Here is a 20,625-nt window from a genome sequence, read left to right on the forward strand (position 1 = left end):
CTCACTCTGGGAAGCCCAATTACAAATTACCGCATACTTAATTATACTCATGTCATACACACATTTCACACTTACTCGTACTACATAAGATATATTTCCTATCTCTGTATGAAGTGGTAGAAAAAGACAAAGAGCTTTTTAAACTTATATTTTCTTATATTTTCCCCAAGTTTGAGAAGCTTAATAACAGAATCAATCAACAAATCCTTTTTCTTTTTAAGATTTTCTTTGAGAGAGAGAGAGAGAGAGAGTAAGCACAAGCACGGGGAGCAGCAGGCAGAGGGCAGAGAGCCCGATGTGGGGCTCGATCACAGGACCCGGGGATCATGACCTGAGCCGAAAGCAGACGCTTAACCAACTGAGCCATGCAGGTGCCCCAATCTTTTAATTATTAATGGAAGAAACAACTACAATTTAATATATGTATTTAATTAAATAATTTTATAATCTAATTTCCTACCCCTTTCTACATCCTATTCTGTCTGATCTTTTCTCTCAGAAATTAATCCTGCTGAGAATGGCATACACATTTGTATTTGAAACCTCTCTTGCATATCAACCAAATTTTTTTAAACTGAAAAATCACCCAGAAGAGCATTCCCTACCAAAAAACTGACATCAAGAAATCATATTATCTACTGAGAACAGATGTGAACCAAAGCTGACTTTAATCTAATACGCACACTGTATCTCAAACTAAAGTATCTAACATTTTTAAAGGACTTTGACATTTTTCATGTTTCCGTCCAACAATTTGTGACTCTACTTTTAATGATGAATTATTTGAAATACGTGAATCAACTTACTACCTTCAAAACAGAACATCTTGAATAGCTACAAACAGGTTTGAGGGGATTTTAGGGGGTGATGGAAATGTCCTCAAATTAGATCTGTCAAACTGGTTGGATGTACAACAAACACTACAGATCAAAAGTCACTGAACTGTACACTTACAATGAGTGAATTTTATGATGGGAAAATTACTATAGAAATTCAAGAGTCTTGGGGCGCCTGGGTGGCTTAGTTGGTTAAGCATCTGCTTCTGGCTCAGGTCATGATCTCAGGGTCCTGACATCCAGCCCCACATGGCATTAGGGCTCCCTGCTCAGTGGGGAGCCCGTTTCTCCCTCTCCTTCCCATTTGTGGTCTCTTTCATTATCTCTGTCGCTCTCTCTCTCAAACAAATAAATAAAATCTTTAAAGAAAAAAAATTCAAAGGTCTTAACTGGTGATATTTATTAAAGAAAACTTTTGGCTTATGAAAAGTTAGAAATTAGAAAATCAAAACGGAACACTCAAAGCAGTATTCAATACCATTTCGAAAGGATAATTATAACATTACTTTTTCACATGAAATTAGTCTTTGACATTTTGCCATATTTCAACACATTTTCAATATTCAATGATTTTCGTAAAAATAAAAGGTCTCTTACTGCATCCACTGTGTCTTAAAAGATTTCAATTGTGAAATCTGACAAATATTTAGAAAGGCAAATAAAACAAGTGGACGGCCTAATAAAAACTGGAAAACCAGCATCTGTGTAACCATCACTTAGGTCAAAAGATAAGCATTACCCCAGGAGCTCCCCTCTCTCACCGTGCACAGTTCTTCCTAATCCCGCTCCACTATCCTGGCTTCCAAAGTGATTGCTAAAAAGCACTGTATTAATAATATTTAGCCTGCTTTTGAACTTGAGATTGATCTGACTTGTTGCCAGTAGCTGTTAACCTGTCCATCCGCAGGACTGTGGTACTGGTGCACAGCACACGGGTTTCCTCAACACGGCACAGGTGATGCATCCGTTCTTTCGCTGACAGGCATTGGGAGTTGTGTGAACCATGCTGCTGTAACATTCTCGCACACATGTTCTCGTGCATGTGTGCACACATTTGCAAAAGAGAGGGATCACCAAGTCCCATGGGGCGCCGCCCTCCTGCTTACCACGTGAAGACAATCTGTGTCCAAAGTGTCCATGCAGATACCCCCCTCCAGCACTGCTCCCCCTGTGCTCCGCCCCCCAGGCCCGCACGATGATTGGAGGGGTCAGACGCTTTTTAGCCAGTTTAGGTGTAGAGAAACGTTGGTCCAGTTTTCATGTGTATTTCTCCAATGACTGACTGAGGCTGAGCTTCTTTTCATTTTAGAATGAGCATTTGGATTTCCTCTTTTCTGAAGTATCTGTTCAATTATTTTGCACATCTTTTCTCGGAATGTCCATCTTTTTCTTCTTTGTAGAAATTCTCTAATATTTTAATACAAGCTTTCATTGGATATGTGTAATTAGATTCTCAGGTGGCTTACCTTTAAAAAGAAACTTTATATTGAAGGACAACATATTAAAAAGTATATAAATTATGTTCAAATTCTAAGTACAGCCTAATGAATTTTCTCAAAATGAACACGTCTCTGTAACCACCAGCGGATCCAGGAAAGACACTGCCAGTGTACTGGGAGCCCTCCTGTGTCTCCAGCAGACCCAAGTCATTTTCTCCCCGAAGAGATAACCTTTCAGGATTTCTACCACCACAGATTAGTTTTATGTGTTAAGCCCTTCTCTGTTAATGGTGTCTTCTGGTTATGATAAATTCTCAATGTTAATATTCCATATTTCTTAATCTCTAAATTCCTTTACAGTCACCACTTTCTGTGTACTATTCAAGTATCTTTCCCTACTCCAAGATCACAAAGGTGTTTTCTTATCTTGCAGACTTATCATTTTTCCATTTGCATTTAATTCTATAATTAATTTTTGTCTTTGGTGTATAGTATGAGCCCAATCTCATTCTATCCAACATGGAAACCCAACTGTCCCAGCACTACTTATTTATTTTTTTTTAAAGATCTTTTTATTTATTTGAGAGAGCGAGAGCACAAGTGGGAGGGGCACAGGGAGAGGAAAGAGAGAACCCCATTGGGTGGGGAGCATGACACAGGGCTCAATCTCACGGCCCTGAGATGGGGGCCTGAGCCAAAACCAAGATTCAGATGCTTAATGTACTGTGCCAGCCAGGTCCCCAGCACCATGTATATAAAAGGCCAACATTTCTCCCATTGATCTGCAGTGCACCCTGATCACAAATCAAGCATAGCCTGTTCTGGGCTTTCCATTCTGCCTCACAGGACCATTTCCTACCCTCGCACCACTACCACAGTGTCTTAATCACTATAGTTTTCTAAGAAGTCTTGACATTTGGTAAAACAAATTCTCCCCTCTTAACTTTATTTTCCAAGAGTCAACTACTTTTGGCTGCTTGCATTTCCATGTAAACTATAAAAACAGCTGTCAAGTTCTTTAAAAAAAAAAATCTATTGGAATTGCAGTGAAGTTCAGATCAACTTTAGAAATAGTCACATCTTTACAAATTGCTTCTTCCAATCCATGAACTGAAATATACCTTTCCATTTATTAAACACTTCTTAAATTCTCTTGATAGTTTTATAATTTTCTTCACAAAGGTCTTAATACTGCTTTTGTTGGGATTTATTGCTAGGTACTTGATATTCTATGATACCATAATAAATGTTATATTTATCTTCTAAGCAACTGCTTGTTTATAGATAAAAAAATCTGTACTTAATTGATTCTTTCAAGGAACCATGTATGCTAAACTTTCTTATTAATCCTAATTACTCACCTGTTGATTCTTTTATATGGACTATATATATATTCATAACACCTGCAGATAAAGGGAGGGGATTTTCTTCTCCTAATGTTTATCTTTTATTTTTCTTGTCCTAGTGTACTGGCTAGCACTTCCAGACAATGTTAATAAAAAGAGGTAATAGTAGGCACTCTCATTCTTGCCTTGCTCTTGATCTGAAAAGGAAAGCTTCAATTTTTACCAATAAGTATGATTTTGGCTCTAAGTGTCCCTAGAGAACACCTGGAGACGTGTTCTGTTCTCAGTCTGCTAGACTTTTTTTAAAAGATTATTTATTACTTTAGGAGTAGGGGAGGGGCAGAGGGAGAGGATCTCCAGCAAACTCCCCACTGAGCATGGAGCTTGATGTGGGGCTCCATCTCACAACCCTGAGATCAGGACCTGAGCTGAAATCAAGAGTCAGATGCTTACCTGACTGAGCCACCCAGGTACCCCCATCTGCTAGAATTTTTTTGAAAGTCAAGAATAGATTTAGAATTTAATTTTTTTTTTATTTATATGAGAGTGAGCAAGCATGAGCAGTGGGGAGGGACAGAGGGATAGGGACATAGGGAACCCCATGTAGGGCTCGATCCCAAGACCCTGAGATCATACCCTGAGCCAAAGGCAGAGGCTTAACCCACTGAGCCACCCAGGTGCCCCTAGAGTTTAATTTAAAACATTTTCTGCATCTACTGAGAGGACTGAGATTTTTCTCACTCTCTTAAGGTGAATCACCTCAATGTATTTTGTTTATTTAACAATATATTCTAAAAATCACTCATTAGTTCATGAAGATTTTCCTAATTGTGATCTGTAGTTTTCTATGTATCATAGTTTTTAGGCTGTTTCTAATATTTTACTATTACAGATAATACCACAGTAAATAACCTGATATATGCCAGTTTTTTTTTGTTTGTTTGTTTTCATTTTATTGGAGGTGTATCCTTAGAATAAATTCCTAGAAGGGAGATGGATTGCTGGGCCTAAGAATAAAATGCCTAGTTTTGTTGTTAGACATTGAATTCCCTCCCAAAGGGAATGTACCTGTTTGAACTCCCACCAGCACTGAACGAGCATGTTCCCCGCTGCCTCAGCAGCAGCGGTTTCAGTCTGTATGTCTCTCATTATACACAGCTTTCCATATGTTTAAGGGCTATGTGTACGTATTTGCCCATGTGAGTTAACTGTCCATGTCCTTTGCCCAATTTTCTAATGTGCCTGTGGCCTTTGCTGTCAGAGCTTAAAGATTTCTTATGTATTAAGGATGTTGGCTCCTTATTTGTCTTTTTCACTCTGATTATGGGTTTTTTTTTTTTGACAGTCAAAGGGGACTGCTGGAGCATCTGGGTGGCTCACTTGCTTAAACATCTGACTTGATTTTGGCTCAGGTTACTATCTCAGCATCGTGAGATTAAGCCCCTCGTTGGACTCTGCACTGAGCAAGGAGCCTGCTTAAGAGCCTTCCCCCAACCCGGCAACCCCACCATGCAAGCGCACTCTCTCAAAAAAAAAAAAAAGGGGGACTGCATATCTAACTTTCAAAGCCAATGGTAATTCTCCTTTTATGAAAGATGTCTTTCCCAAGTGAATATGAAAACTGTTTCTACATTAAAGAGATAAATCACATTCTTTATTTCTAGTTTCAAAAATAAACGTGTACACATATTTAAGTCTCTATAGAGATAAATCAACACACTCATATAATAATTTTGAAATGGCTAAACCTATTTTTGAGATTGATCATGTCATTCGATATGAAAAATTTTTTAAAAATCTTGGAAAATTGTGTCTTGGGCTATTTTTAAATTCATACTGCTCTGCTTATGATTTTACTAGCTTTACTATTCAATGCTGTCAGTCAATTTTCTGGACATAAATAACAGGTTGGAAATTTATATCCTTTATTTAAATGAAATCTAACAAGCCTACCTTTATTTTTTACTTTATTTTTTTATTTTTCAAGATTTTACTTATTTGAGAGAGAGAGAGGATGAGTGGGATGACAGGGAGATGAGAAGAAGACTCCCCCAGTGAAGGGGGCTCCATCTCAGGACCCTGAGACCAAGACCTGAGCTGAAGTCAGACACTTAACTGACTGAAGTCACCCAGGCATCCCCGCCAAGCCTACCTGTAGACAAATTGTCATTTTGACTTAAGCCAATTATTTAACAAATTTGTTTGTCTTATGAGTTTTTAAATTTTTGAAAAGAAGAAAGTACTTATCAAGAAAGCTAAGATTTTTCTAATCTTTTTTCTTCAAGAAAGGTTGGACAAAAGTCATTTTTAATTTTAAATGGGAAAAAAAACACTGAGTCATACATATCATATACAATACCGCATTCTTCATTAGTGGTAGTGTTTACATAACTGTATGCATTTGTCAAAACATATAAGCTACACACTAAAAATCACTCATTTTATACGTAAATATACATGTAAACGATATTTCAGTAAATCTGACTTTAAAAAAGTCACAACAAACTTACAACTCAATAAATTATATAAGAACAAAAGTGAACCCTGTCTGGAGGGCTCAGTTGCTTAAGTATCTGCCTTCGGCTCTGGCCATGATCCCAAGGTCCTGGGATCAAGCCCGGTGTTGGGCTCCCTGCTCAGCGGGGGAGCCTGCTTTTCCCAAGAAATGTTTTCCTGCTTTACAATTAAATGTCGAATGTCACCTTCCTATTTTGATGATGATTTCAGTAAGTATAACTTCACAAATTACTTTTTTTAAAAAGATTTTATTTATTTGAGAGACAGCGAGAAACAGTGAGAGAGCATGAGTTGGGGGGGATGGGTAGAGAGAGAGGGAGAGGCTGACTCCCCGCTGTGCAGGGAGCCAGAGGAGAAGCTTGATCCCAGGACCCTGGAATCATGACCTGAGCTGAAGACAGATGCTTAACCGACTGGGCCACCCAGGCACTCTACGAATTACTTAATAACACTCATATCACAAACTAAATACAGTTACTTAAACTATATGTGCTCTTTCTTAATTTTGGAAAAAAGAAATTCACCGAACACAAGGGTCCAGTAACCCTTCTGTATCTCTGAAATGAGATATCAAAATGCTGTAGCAGAATACGAAAATCTATTTCATTTGGGCTTAATCCTATATAGCAAATAGATTTAGTTTATGGTACAAGTTTCCCTTCAACTCATCAACCTGAACACCACAAAGATCTTAATCTGTATCACAGTTTATATCATCTACTTTAAGGATCTTAACTGCTATCAAAGTACAGAAGTGAGCAAACCACCAAGTTAGACTGAAATTTATAGCACTGGAAGCCACGTCAATTATAATATGCGGTTCGGAAAGGGAATGACAATTATTCAGGTAGTAAAACAGCAAAGTAATTTCTCTCACCAGCTCAATCAACTTGAAATCTCTTACCTATATGACAAAAGTAAGAAAAATACATCGCTCTTCATAAAGCAAAGCAGATTGGAAATAATGCCCTTGCCCCCAAAGAAACATAGCCTGTAATTTCCCCAGTAACCCCAGAGCGTAGGTCCTGCTACCTACCCCCACTGAACAAAAGGTGTCGCGGAATGTTCAGCACGTGACCCCGATGGCGCTCGCAGCTTTAGCCACAGAACTGTGTTTCATCTTCACGGGAACCCGACAAGTTAGGCACTGCTATTATCCCATGTTATAAAAGAAACTGAGCTTCAGACTGGTTTAGGAAATCAGAACAAAGCCCTTCAACGAGTCACTGTCAGAGCCTAGACGCCAGCCCAAGCACCTGTTGGCTCAAGTCTACGCTGTTCCTGCTCCATAATGCCTCCTCCCGGGGAGTATTAAAAATATCGGAATATTGGGATGCCTGGGTGGCTCAGTTGGTTAAGCGGCTGCCTTCGGCTCAGGTCATGATCCCGGCGTCCTGGGATCGAGTCCCACATCGGGCTCCTTGCTCGGCAGGGAGCCTGCTTCTCCCTCTGCCTCTGCCTGCCTCTCTGTCTGCCTGTGCTCGCTCGCTCTCTCTCCCTCAGTCTCTGACAAATAAATAAATAAAATCTTTAAAAAAAAAAAAAAATATCGGAATATTACTATACTTTTATTACCAAGAAAGTTATCTGGATGACACACAAATTGTGCTTAGCTCTACTGTAAAGCTTCTAGGGTCTATTTCAAAATGTGTAATAATCTCATAGCATATTGCTCTCACACCTAAAGTGAATCAGTTTGCCAGAAATGAAAATGATGCACGTGTAAGAGTGACCCAGTGACTGGGAGAGGCAAGAGACTTATCCAGGGTGCCTGCAGAAAGGGAAGATCCTCATGGAGATCTTCTGCAAATAAAAATGACTTGCCATACGTTATTTCTTTTCCTAAAACAAGATGGGAAAAAAGAGCATTTGCTCAGTACCCACTCCCCTTGGATGCAGTCTTAATGACTACATTTGATTAATTAAAGAAGTGCTTAGAAGAGTCTACAGAAAAGAGTTACTATAGCAGGCCGGAGACTGTTATTCTCAGGTGGCAAGGCCACCACCCCAGGCTAGAGTCTGGGAACTTGGATTTCTGGCATGTCCCCACCATCCCCCAGTAAGGACGGTCACTATCGGTAAACTGTGCAAACAATATGTTTTATGCTGAGCATGCACTTTCCTTCCGGGAGTCTGGAACTCTGGCCAGTGCTAAGCAGAGGGTGCCTATGTGATCAGCCCCTAAGAATGGTGCTGGGATGGAGTTTCGTTCTTTTTTTTCTTTCTGCAGATGTGATTAACTACTGTATTCAGCGTTCTCCAGAGAAACAGAAGACAGACAGACAGACAGATATGTAGTTTCAGTCTGAGGCCTCAGAACCAGGAGAGCCCATGGTGTATGTTCCAGACAGAAGGCCAGGAGGCCTGAGACCCAGAAAAAGCTGATGTTTCAGTTCGAGTCCCACAGCAGAAGACGACCAGTATCCCAGCTCAAAGAGGGGAGGGGAGGCCTCTTTGTCCCGTCTGGGCCTTCTGCCGCCTGGACGAAGCCTGTTACGTTAGGGATGGCAATCCGCTTCATTCAGTCTTCAATTCAAATGTGAGGTCTCTGGAGACACTTTCATAGACACACCCAGAGTGACCTCTGGCCAGATGTCTGGGCACCCCGGGCCCTTGTCAGGCTGACATACACAATTAAACATCACCATGTCACGCCTTGTCTACTCGGCACGCAGACACATCTCCTTGAGCCACACTTAAGCTCTATATAAAGGCAGTAAGAAGGCCATACTTAACGTGATACTACTGTCCTGTACACAACCCAAACCTCACTAGCGCCTTCCGCAGAGGAGGAGGTGATGTTTTGTGAGCGATGTTTGTGCTTCTCCTTGACATCCTGTAACCCACGTACTAGAAGCCATCACTGGTCGTGCAGGGACTGGATGCGTGCACTCTGCCATCGACCCTAATCACAGGAGTTGTGATACGATGGACATCCAAACGGGTCCCCTCTAGTCACCGTGGAGTAGCTGTCTGCCTTCCCCAGGGGCACTCGGAATCAGCCACCTTGGCCAGCACGGTAACTCCCTTCTTCGCCTGTCGATTCGGAGGCCGGAGGAGTCCAAAGTGGCCATGTGAACCTCCAGTTCGGCGTCATCATAGCTATGGGCACGGAGCCTCTAACAGCTTCCCTCAGACCCATTTTACACGTAGTACAACCTGCGTGACTCCACTGGGAGAGACTCTCAGAAGCCTGTGCCTTGCGGGGCAATGGGTGATGGGCATTAAGGAGGGCACTTGGAATGAGCACTGGGTTTTGTATGCAAATGATGAATCACTAAATCCTATCCCTGGAACTAACAATATACTCTTTGTTAACAAACTCGAATTTATATAAAATCTAAAAAAAAAAAAAAAAGAAGAAGCCCGCACCTGGTTTCCTCCAGACTCCGTTCACTTGCACACCTTTTCCCTTTGTTGACTTTGTTCTTGTCTTTGCCCAGTGCAATAAATCATAACTGTGAAATCATCGCTGTGACTACAACTATATGCTGAGTCCGTGAGTCCTCCTAGCAGATCACTGAATTTGGGTGGCCTTGTGTACCCAACACAGACAGTAAGATGCCTTCAGACTAAACATATAAAATAGCTCCAGCCAATAACATGGCAATGAAAATTTGCTTAAGATTGGCAAGTACCAAAATAAGTTCTAAACCCCCTAAGCCTGAATTAAGTTATGCCTTGTTATGCCTGTTTTGCAATTGGTGATACTCACCGGGAACTCTAGCAGGAAAGGAATCAGGAGACCCTGCTCCGGCACCACCCTCTTCTTCATCTTCTTCGAATTCCAAATTCTCCTCTTCACCAGGTGCTAAAATTCTTCTGCATGCAAAACAGCAGACAAAAGTGAGCTACAAAACTAACTACCCTAGAGAGGCATTATAGCTCTATTATAGATAAAGATTACATCCCAGGTAAGATGTAGACACAAAAAATGTTGACACAAAAATGTTGACCTACTGATATTAAAGATACCAATATGGATTTAAAAAATGCAGAAATATCTGAAAAATAGTTATAAAATAAGACAAAAAAATAATTTTACCTTAAGGGGACAGGCTGAACGTCAAATGGGAATTCCTTATTATACGTAAGAATATTCTTTAGGACTAGAATAAAAACAGAAAGACAGACACATAAACTCTGCCATGAATCAAAATAAAAAATTTTATTAGAAATGACTGATTTTTAGTCAATTTTACTATGCATATTAATACTTAAAAAAATTCCCACTCTCATCATCATTCAGAACCATGATGCATTTGTCCACAGAAGGTCTTAGCAAAATGAAAATATCCATAGTATATTCCAGGCACAAGTACTTTGTCATATCTCCAAGGAAAGTAAGTTCCAGAGTCTCAGAGCCCTCACAGAAAACAAACTAAGTTGTATGTACAAGGTCCTAGGTGAGACATATGGCAGCAGAAAAAGAGATCTCCTTCCTGGAGTACCTCAATTACAAGACTGGTTCAAAGATAACCAATTTTGGTCAGGACATTTTGGTCTACGTCCTGATTTCCCCTCAACTCCACTAAACTGGCAAAACTGAACAAAACTGGTTACAATTTCAACATGCCATTTACGACAGTTTATTACAGACATACATATATCTACACACATACGTAGACAAATACACAAAGAGGGATTTACCCTCAGGAGAAGTCTTCAGATAACATGGAACCCATCACCTTCTGCATCATGGTATGGTCCATGATTACATGCTGATATGTAAACTTAAAGAGAGATGTTCTATAACTCTGCCTGTGCTTAGAGAGCTACTATGAATATGGATACCTTACAGAGTTACTAAAAGTATTAACTTATTTTATTTTTTAAAAATTATTTATTTGACAAAGAGACAGTGAGAGGGGGACACAAGCAGGCGGAGAGGGGAGAAAGGAGGGAGAGGGAGAAGCAGGCTTCCCGCTAGCAGGGAGCCTGACACAGGGCTCGACCCCAGGATCCTGAGACCATGACCTGAGCCGAAGGCAGACGCTTAACGACTGAGCCACCCAGGTGCCCCTAAAAGCATGTAATTTAGAGCTTCAAATGTGGGGTTACGGGTCTTCAGCAACTCCCTGCAGTTATATGAAGGTGGAGTAATGGCATCCGGAGAGTTCCTAAGATTTTGTACTCAACTCACTTAGCTTCATTTTGGAGCGCTGTAGTTTAGAGATAAAATAGCTGTGGCATACATGTTACCATCCCAAAGTAGGAAATCCCAGAGCATGTGCAATTTCGTGGTTTATCCCAACAGGAGTCGGAGGGGCACTCTTACTGAGTCCTTCAATGAGAGAGATGTCTGGGACTTGGGTCTACCTTCTTGTTCATTCTTACTCCTTCTCTCCCTCCAGCTCTTATCCTCATCTTTCCCTTCTCGTTCTTCCGCTCAACAGATGTGCACTGAGCGCCCGCACGGTTCAACTCACTGTTTTAGGTGCTAAAGATATGGCAGCGATCAAGGCAGACAGCTCTTTACTCTCATCTGTGGATCTTAAGACCGCAGTCAGGAAAAGCAGACAGTAAATAAAGCAACAGATCAACAAGGTACTGTTAGACTGTGGCTGGCATCATGAAGGACAGGATCGGTGAGTGCGTAAGCGGAGCAGAGGGACTTCGGCTAAGGTGGACAGGGCAGGCCTTTCAACATAACTGTTGGAACACTAGTGAGCCATAATGTGGAATGAGAGGAACTGTCTCTAAGTAGCACTGGGGAAGGGCTTTCCAAGTATTAAAAAACAGGCTAGAGGGAGCACGCCCAAGTGGCTTAGTGGGTCTAGTGTCTGCCTTCAGCTCGGGTCACGACTCCAGGGTCCTGGGGTTGAGCCCCTCATCAGGCTCTCTGCTCAGCAGGAAGCCTGCTTCTTCCTCTCCAACTGCTGCTTTGCCTACTTGTGCTCATTCTCAAATAAATAAAATTTAAAAAAAACAAAAAACAGGCAGGCCCTGGCTGGCTCAGTCAGTGGAGCATGCGACTCTTGATCTCAGGGCTGTGAGTCTGAGTCCCATGTTAAGTGGAGGGATTACTTAAAAATAACATCTTTGGGGGCACCTGGGTGGCTCAGTGGGTTAAGCCTCTGCCTTCGGCTCAGGTCATGATCCCAGGGTCCTGGGATCGAGTCCCGCATCAGGTTCTCTGCTCAGCAGGGAACCTGCTTCCCTTGCTCTCTCTGCCTGCCTTTCTGCCTACTTGTGATCTCTGTCAAATAAATAAATAAAATCTTAAAAAAAAAAATCTTTGTAACAACAACAACAACAACAACAAAGACTGAGGCAGGTACTAGTTTGGCTTGTTCAACGAATAAAACAGACTATATAACTCAAGTTTGATAAGCAAGAGAGAAGTCCCATAATCATGTCAGTTGTCATTATGTCATTTATATAACTACTCTGAATCTGTTTCCCCAGTTCTAAAACGGGAACACCACTTCCCCACTGTGGAAAGAAGTAAATTAATATATATGAAATTGCATGGGAAATTTAAAGTCCCACATAAGTATAAGCTCACATTATTATACAGTAATTTATTCTCTCCATAGTTTTCCCTATTCAGCTAACTAGAATCCTACTATTTCAGGTCTAAGAAGTATTATTTTTAAAATTACAAAAACATCCTTTTTTAAACCTGTGCATGATTGCTCAGTGTAAATAAACTATTAATTCAACTCAAATATCAATTAATCGCTTACACAGTATTGTGCTAGATCCTAAGAGTAGGGGAGTGGTGACAAAGAAGGCCTTGTAGCATTCACATCAGAAATGAAAGCACTGCAATGCTATTTTAATAATAAAAGGGGGGAAAAAAATCAAACTTTACAAGTATAAAAAAATCAATAAAAAAGTCAAACACTCTATCAGTTATTAAGAATACCTTTTGTTTCTACTGTAATACGAGAATAGGACAGTATTTATTTTCTTAGGTACCAATGCTATCATAGGAAAGTCTTGACCTGGTACAATAGCTTGTCATTAGTTTCTATTTACAATAATAGAGCATATCAGGTAGTTAATTCATATCCTTTTGGAAGAAAATAACAGGTCCTTTCTCATTTTCTTTAATTATAGGTTTCTATTCTCACCAACTATGGAATAACAGAGATTCTAATGTGCTTTTACAATAGGGGTCTACTTAAAACTTATATATAGGATTTTTCTTCCACCGATGCTAGTGCTGATATTTTAGGAAGATCTGGAGAAGAGAAGCAGTTTATAATTTCCCGGAAGGTATTATCATGAGCACGGAGTCCATCACGGTTTGGGGACCAAGGGGCTCACCCCGTGGCTGACATCTGATAGTGCACCCCTGCGAGGAAAAACCCAGTACTCCCTGCCCACTCTCACAGAGCATGGCCTCCCACCCTCCTGAAGGCCATACTCTAAAAATGACACACAGTCAACAACGTGTGTTCTGCTTTTGTGGCTGATTTGTTTCATTTTTCTGGTGGACAAAATGAGTAAGTGCTTCCTAGCTGAAAGGTTACTTTTTTAATCATGGGAGAAAATTCCCTGGAGACATTCAACACTGTTCAACTTAAAAATTTGCCAAGATCATACGATATGCAGCCTGGGCTCTGTGGAGAAAATACAAAGGTTACTGACCGTTTCATTTAGGAGCAAAATGAATTTAAGTGAGCATCACACAGGGCACACTATGATAATGGACATAAAAAGTGCTCCTAAAAAGGCCAGGATGTAGAATTTAATTAGGGGTGGGAGAGCAGAGAAAGCTTTCAGAGAAAGGTGGGATTTCTCTGGGGCCTTTAAGGATCAGTCAATGGAAGGAACTTCACAGAGTGGTGGTGGGGGAGGTATGTTTCAGTAAGAAGTAGTATATTACCAAGGATCAACATCAGAAAATGAAATAAATAGTACTTTCAAATTCTTAGAGGTAGTACTAGTTTCAGAAAGGATTATCAAGAGACTTTTTTTTTAACCTTAAAGGAAAAGTACATTAACAGAATAAACCAAATCCCACATATTAATTTTCCTTTCCTTATAGTCTTAAAAGAGGCAGAAACTAGCTTGACTTAACCTGAAATATACTCAAATACTGATTTGTAGAAAATGTTCAGTTCTGATGAAATAATTCATAAGAAGTGCCTAGCTTTGATAAATGCAAAATTACAGAGCATATCCTGAGATATAAGATACACATTTACATTCCTTTAAAAGGCAAGAGCAAATTAAAATCACCTGAAAAGATAACTAAGTATGAAGAAGGGACAGTCCAAATGAAAGGCACTATATAAATTCAAAATATGACAAAATAAATCCCAATATTATCTTTCCTTTCCATTCCCATCCCTAATCTTAAAAAAACAAAACAAGCAAACAAAAAAGCAAGAAATAGAAGACGAATGCAGATTTTAGTCCAAAATGCCACTCATACGTGAGTCAGTAATCTCCCAAGAGCCTGAGCTGGAAATCCACAGTATTTAGGATTGATGTCAATACTGCACCCATAGGTAGTACAACAGAGGACAGTGCCAGGAACATGGGCTTTGGGGTGGCTTAGAACCCTGGTTAAAACCCAGTTCTTGCATTTACAAGCAGTAAGACCATGAAGTTAGCAAATGGCAGCTGGTGGACTTATTTGAGTGTTTGGTTCCATTAATGGGAATGGTAACCAGTAATACCGTGAAAGATCCTATAAGGCAACAGGAGAAATCTGTAACACTCTAAAGTTTTATTTGGAAACACCAAACAACAAATAACAACAAAATAGAAAACAATGACTAAATAGAAAGCCAAAATTCTAGTTATTCTTATCATTCAAAAAAAATTGAACATTATAATCTTTAAAACCATTATACAACAGATATCCTCACTGTGGCTGATCTTTTTAAAAAGCCATCAATGTGCTTTTCTTAAAATAATCTTATATATAATGAGTCACAAAAGACCATATGTGATAGGATTCCATTTATACAAAATGTCCAGAACAGGCAAAAAAAATCACAAGACAGAAAGTGGATACACGGTTTCCTAGGGCTGGGAATTGAGGAGTGGGGGAAGCAGGTGTGTGCTAAAAACAGTGCTAAAAAAAATGTGGTGGAACACGGTGATATTCAGTACTTGTGCCTCTGCCCACTTTGTTCTTCATAAGAACGATAAGAAAACATTCCTCTGAGAGAACATTCATGTGAACCAATAAGAAAATCTTATTTGGCACATCCTAACCACCAAAACATTTGAAGCAACTGTTTACTTCAAAAAAGCTTTCAAGAAGGGACAGGAAAATGGGGACAACAAGGAAATCTTTTGTAGAGCACCACAAACAGCTGGATGGTAGTTTTCCAGGACATATAGTATAAATGGGCATCAGTACCTGTAACTTTATACTCTCCAGTGAACGCTACTGCAACTGTTTACCAAAGTAATTACAGTCTTTATTAAAGTGATTAAAACAAAGGCTAAAATATATGAATGAGGTAGAACCTGGAATCAATTTTTCATATTCTATAATGGTAAACAGAATAATAATTACTATAAATATTACAGGAATTATAAAAGCACAAAATATCACATAGGACTAGGTAGGAAAAGAAATGAATAAACATCTATGCTAAATAATCTTAATATCTATAACGGAGAAGTAGTTTTCTAAAGGAGTCCCACGAAACGATAAAACTTACTTGGCTCTAGCTTCTTCAGGTCCTCCAGTTTAAATTCTTCTTGAGACTGTGTGGACTGAATTTGAAATATGCATATTATATCTTTTTATTACAAAGATTTCATGATACCCTATGTCTTTTAAGTGGCAAGAACTAAATATTCAAAAAGTGCACAAAATGAAGGAATCCATTTCATGCTCTCGAAGTAGAAAATGGAAAGTCCCGGGATGCCTGGGTGGCTCAGTTTGGTAAGCATTTGCCTTCGGCACAGGTCGTGATCCCAGGGACCTGGGATTGAGCCCCACATCGGGCTCCCTGCTCAGCAGGGGACCTGCTTCTCCCTCTGCCTACTGCTCCCCCTCTTGTGCTCTCTCTCTGACAAATAATAAAATCTTCTTAAAAAAAAGGAAAAGAAAAGAAAAGAAAATGAAAAGTCCCAAACTGGTTTTTGTTTTTGTATTTTAGAACATTTAGCTAAAAATAACAAAAAATTGAAGTTTTATCTTTTCTGTCTTCAGTTTATTAAATATGAATTAAATCTTTTAATAGGAGTTTAACCCATGAATTCCTATTGCTAGACATATCTTCTGAGACAATACTTTGTGTCAAAGTATTGAGACATTTTAACATTAATGCTTAAGGTTTATTAGAATAGTTCATAATGTATTTTTCTCACATTAGAAAGCAGGAAAAAAACTGTGTTTACCTGTAAAGCTGCACTTCGTAATTCCAAGCATGTTGCAATTTTGCCTATGGTTTTCTGTAGGAAAAAGAAAAAGCATAAGTACTGAATATACTGTAACTGTTAATTATTAAAACCATGGTGTTAGTTTTTATTAGTTAGGGAGCTATAATTTTTTTCAAGTTAAATTTTACTTCTGTGGAGCATCTTGCAGATTTTAGAGAAGAGAAACAGGAAACAAAGGGCTAGGATAAGGGAGAGAATGTGAGTCTATATTCTCTCCTGACCTAAATGTACCATGACCAATTTTAAATCAAGTTTGCTTTGATGACAGCTTTAGATTTATTTAAAGGGCAATGAAAAGGACTTCCAACATCTTCCCTCCCAAGTTTTGTCTTCTCTTTATCTCGATTAGGTCTAAAATTCATTAAAAGATTTAAAATTAAAAATATCTGAAAGCTAGCGAAATGGTATCATTTAATTTTGATATAAGACCAATCTTGACTTGTCTACTTAATTATGTAGGTAATACTCAGCAAAATCAATACTTGTGATGAATGGTGGCAAGCTTTATAGTCAGACCTGTCTTAGATGAGCTATAAGAGGAATATAAATGATAGGGTATAGTCCTTGCTTTTAACAAGCTCAAGTTCTATTATGTGACATGAGACTCTACAAAATCACCGTCATGTAAAGAAGAGATACTTGATTCTTATAAGCTTTAGCGAAGTGAACCATTACATATGTTCTGAAGAAACAGTGCAAGATTCTGTGTTAAAACTCAAGCCCCAGTGACTGGGAGGATTTATAAAACAGAAGAGTTTGGAAAACTGTCACGGTTCAGTTATCCTAAGTCTCAAAGTGAAAGTAGAGGGATATAGGTTTGAAAAGTTAAGAGTGACTGAGGGAGTGATAGCGTGTGTGTATGTGTGTGTGTGTGTGTGTGTGTGCGCGCGCGCGCACGTGTGTGCGTGTGTGTGTGTGAGAGAGAAAGCACGCGCGCACATGCTGGGGACAGCAGGGGTCTTTCTGAAGGGGACCTTCCACGACTAGCTGAGGAATCTGTTATTACTTTAGCAATAAATCGCACAGAAGTTTTTGAATAGAAGAGTGGCGATCAGATTTGACCTTTAGGAAGACTATTAGGGCAATGATCTCCATAGGCTGGGGGAGAAAAGGGAAAAGACCACAGGCAAGAACGGCCAGGCTACTCCAGCTGTGCAGGTACCCATGAATAAGAACAAGAACATGAATGACTAGAGTGGAAGTAAAGAGGAGGAGACCCACAGAAGAAACATCTACAAGAGCAGGCAGCTGAATTAGGCCCACTGACATTTTTAAGTCCTTCCAGAAAAGGGTATTTCTTATGTTTTTATTAAGAATAAATCCAGACCATAGAAGTCAAGTATTTATGTACAATATTTGCAATGCCTTCATCACAGAAACATTCTTGGGAAAAAATGAAATGCTTTTTTCTACATGTACTGATCACTTGCAAAAGTTTAGTAAATTGGATTTCCACTTGCTTTATCAGATAAATGAGGAGCACAGAGGTGTAACAGGTACTGTCCTGGCCCCTGGTACTCAGGCGAGTGGGCACTATGCAATCATCTTATCGGCAATCAACAGCTGGTATAGCCGACTCCCACCTTTCCTGAGCAACACAGGACCCTTGGCCAAGGAACAAGTAACACTCCAACTATCTCCACAATCTTTAAAAATTTTCTTTTAAGCCCAATATCACCATTTAGAAAATACCCAATTTTATTATGAAATCTTACATTTAAAGATTACATTTAAATTTCGTAACTTCAAAAGGACTTGAGATATCTCATATTTATTTTCTCTCTCAAACAGCTAATGCTACAGGAACCAGCAATAGTCTTTTCTACATCAAATCTAATATCTCACTGTTGTTTAAACATACCACTCAACTCTGACAAAACTAGGTGATTTAAATATGTATAAATAAAATTTATGTTTTATTTGTATATATGTATAAAAACATAAAAATACATATAATAATAGAGTAATGGTTAACAGCTTTTGAGTACTCAAGTTCTCCTAAGGGATTTAGAAGCATTAATTCATGTAATCCTCATTATAACCCTGAGTTAGAGACTATCATTTTATTTATGTGAAAACTGAAGAGAGGTTAAGCAACTTGCCCTAGACATCCATGTCTTCTAGACATATAATAGTCATATGTACAATAAAGCAATATACTTGTGTTAATATCATTTGGCCATACTTTTTAGGTTCTTTTAAAAATGCTTTTTAGGAAAGATTCTGTATTAAGTGAGATGTATCAATGAGTGGGTCTTTAGAAATATTAGTTAACTCCCTTTCTTCCATTTGGTTTAAAATCCATTTGATTTGAGGCTGTTAATATTTAAGGTAAAATGCAGTTGAACAATTACGATTCCGCTAATAACCTATTTTAAATTTAAACATTTCTGCAAGTTCAGCAGAACCAACAGCTCTTTACACAGAATCTACTGCACCATGGCAACATACCAACAGGCATTATTCATAACTACTTTAAGGGACCACACCCAACATCAGTATTAAAAAGGGAGCGGAGCACTATCATTTTCAGCTGCAGCAATGACTTTTAAAAAACATGTAGTATTTATTGATGTCAAAATCAAGTGCTTGCTACTGTAACCGTGTCACCTTTCTTAGAAACAAACAGTCAGGAAAAATGACTAAGCAGCACAAGGTCACTTGTGTCCCCATATAAGTACTATTAACTAATGTACATTAAGACTAAGCACTGAAGGTAAATGAAGCTTAGTTTTAAAAGATTTAAATTATTAGCACCTCATTCAAATTAACTGCTCATGCCTAATATGGTACAGAAATGGAAAATGTCCTCGTTTTCAGAATATTGGTTATTTTGTCAATGGTAGGGAAATTAGTAAAAAGAGCAGCTAAGGAGAAGATGGCATAAAAACAGACAAAGAGCCAAGTTAATTTTGCTTAAACTTATTCAATTTACATATGGAAAAAGAAGTCTAAAAAATACACATAAAGTAGTGCAGTCTCAGTCCAGACTTGATTTTTTTTATTTAAACAGCCAGTCGTCTACCCTCCAGCCAGAGGGAGGCTGGGGTGGGAGGAAAAGGGGAAGGCGGGGGAGACGGTGGAAAGGGGGAGGGGGATCCTATAAAATAGGAAACAAGCCCTTAGTGCTGGAACTCTCATTACTACAAATTTGATTCAAAACAAGGAAAAACTTTCTAAGCATCATGAGACAGGATGTTCTATTCTGCCCAGAAACTTACATGAGAAAATCTACGACACCGAAGTAGAGAATTTAATGGAATGAAAGCTTTTGGCAGCTATTCTCTGGCCACTAAACCCAGTTGTTATAATGACAAAACTATTGAGGGTTGAAATGGAAGCTAAGTCAATGAATCGCGAGGGAGGAACAAACAAGAATCCTAAACTTTCTCACTTTCCACCAGAAATCTTTGAGAATATTATGAATAGCAAATCCACATGAAGATTTTTAAAAATCACTAATTAATAAAGTTTAGAGAGATCGGTAGTTCTGCTCTAGAGTTTAGATTTAAAATAAATACTAAGATACATATACTATTTTCTCAAAAATTAATATTTCTTTGATCTTAAATAATTTATATGGATACATATCAGTAACCTAAGACCCAACAAAGCATTTATTCATCAACTATTTTTTAAAGCTTATTGTGAGCCAGACAGTAAAAAGTCTCATAAAGAAATATTGGTTGTTTTTTAAAAAATTTTTTTGTAGTCCCACAAACTATGAATGGTTAGCATAATTCTAAGATTTGTCACTGCTGTAAAAACATTGAGAATAGCAAAAAGCATAAAAAATGTAATTCAAAATAGAAAACATAAAGAACAGTTTTGCTTAGAATAATATAACGTATATTCTGCATTTTCCCCTTTTTTAAGGAAAACGAAATTGAGTTTCTTCTTCTTTGGCCTTTGGCTGATGCGCCAGGTCTGGCATTCAATTAATTTTGCAGACCTAACAGTTGGTTTCGAAATATCCTATAACATGTTCTTCAGAACATTAGACCCAATGAGTGTTCTATAAGGGGAGGGGGGAGCCTCCAAAAGCAAACAAATTTAAGAAACACTCCATTACCAAAGTCTTTAAAAAAAAATTCAACATATACATTAGCATATTAAAAGCCCTGA

At 38.8% G+C, this 20,625-nt stretch overlaps 1 protein-coding gene across 1 annotated transcript in view; it reads right to left on the reverse strand.

Annotated features, from left to right (window-relative positions):
• The window catches only part of AIDA (axin interactor, dorsalization associated), a 37,094-nt gene that overhangs the window by 5,939 nt on the left and 10,530 nt on the right, over window positions 1-20,625 (reverse strand). The window contains exons 3-6 of the mRNA XM_032872976.1: window positions 16,459-16,512; window positions 15,774-15,828; window positions 10,184-10,247; window positions 9,854-9,960 (exon numbers count right to left, since the gene is read on the reverse strand). Of these exons, the coding sequence (XP_032728867.1) occupies window positions 9,854-9,960; window positions 10,184-10,247; window positions 15,774-15,828; window positions 16,459-16,512 (280 nt within the window). The remainder of the gene's footprint in view (window positions 1-9,853; window positions 9,961-10,183; window positions 10,248-15,773; window positions 15,829-16,458; window positions 16,513-20,625) is intronic.

Source organism: Lontra canadensis, unplaced genomic scaffold (assembly GCF_010015895.1).
Source record: "Lontra canadensis isolate GAN:19392208 unplaced genomic scaffold, GSC_riverotter_1.0 scaffold46, whole genome shotgun sequence".
Lineage (NCBI taxonomy): Eukaryota > Metazoa > Chordata > Mammalia > Carnivora > Mustelidae > Lontra > Lontra canadensis.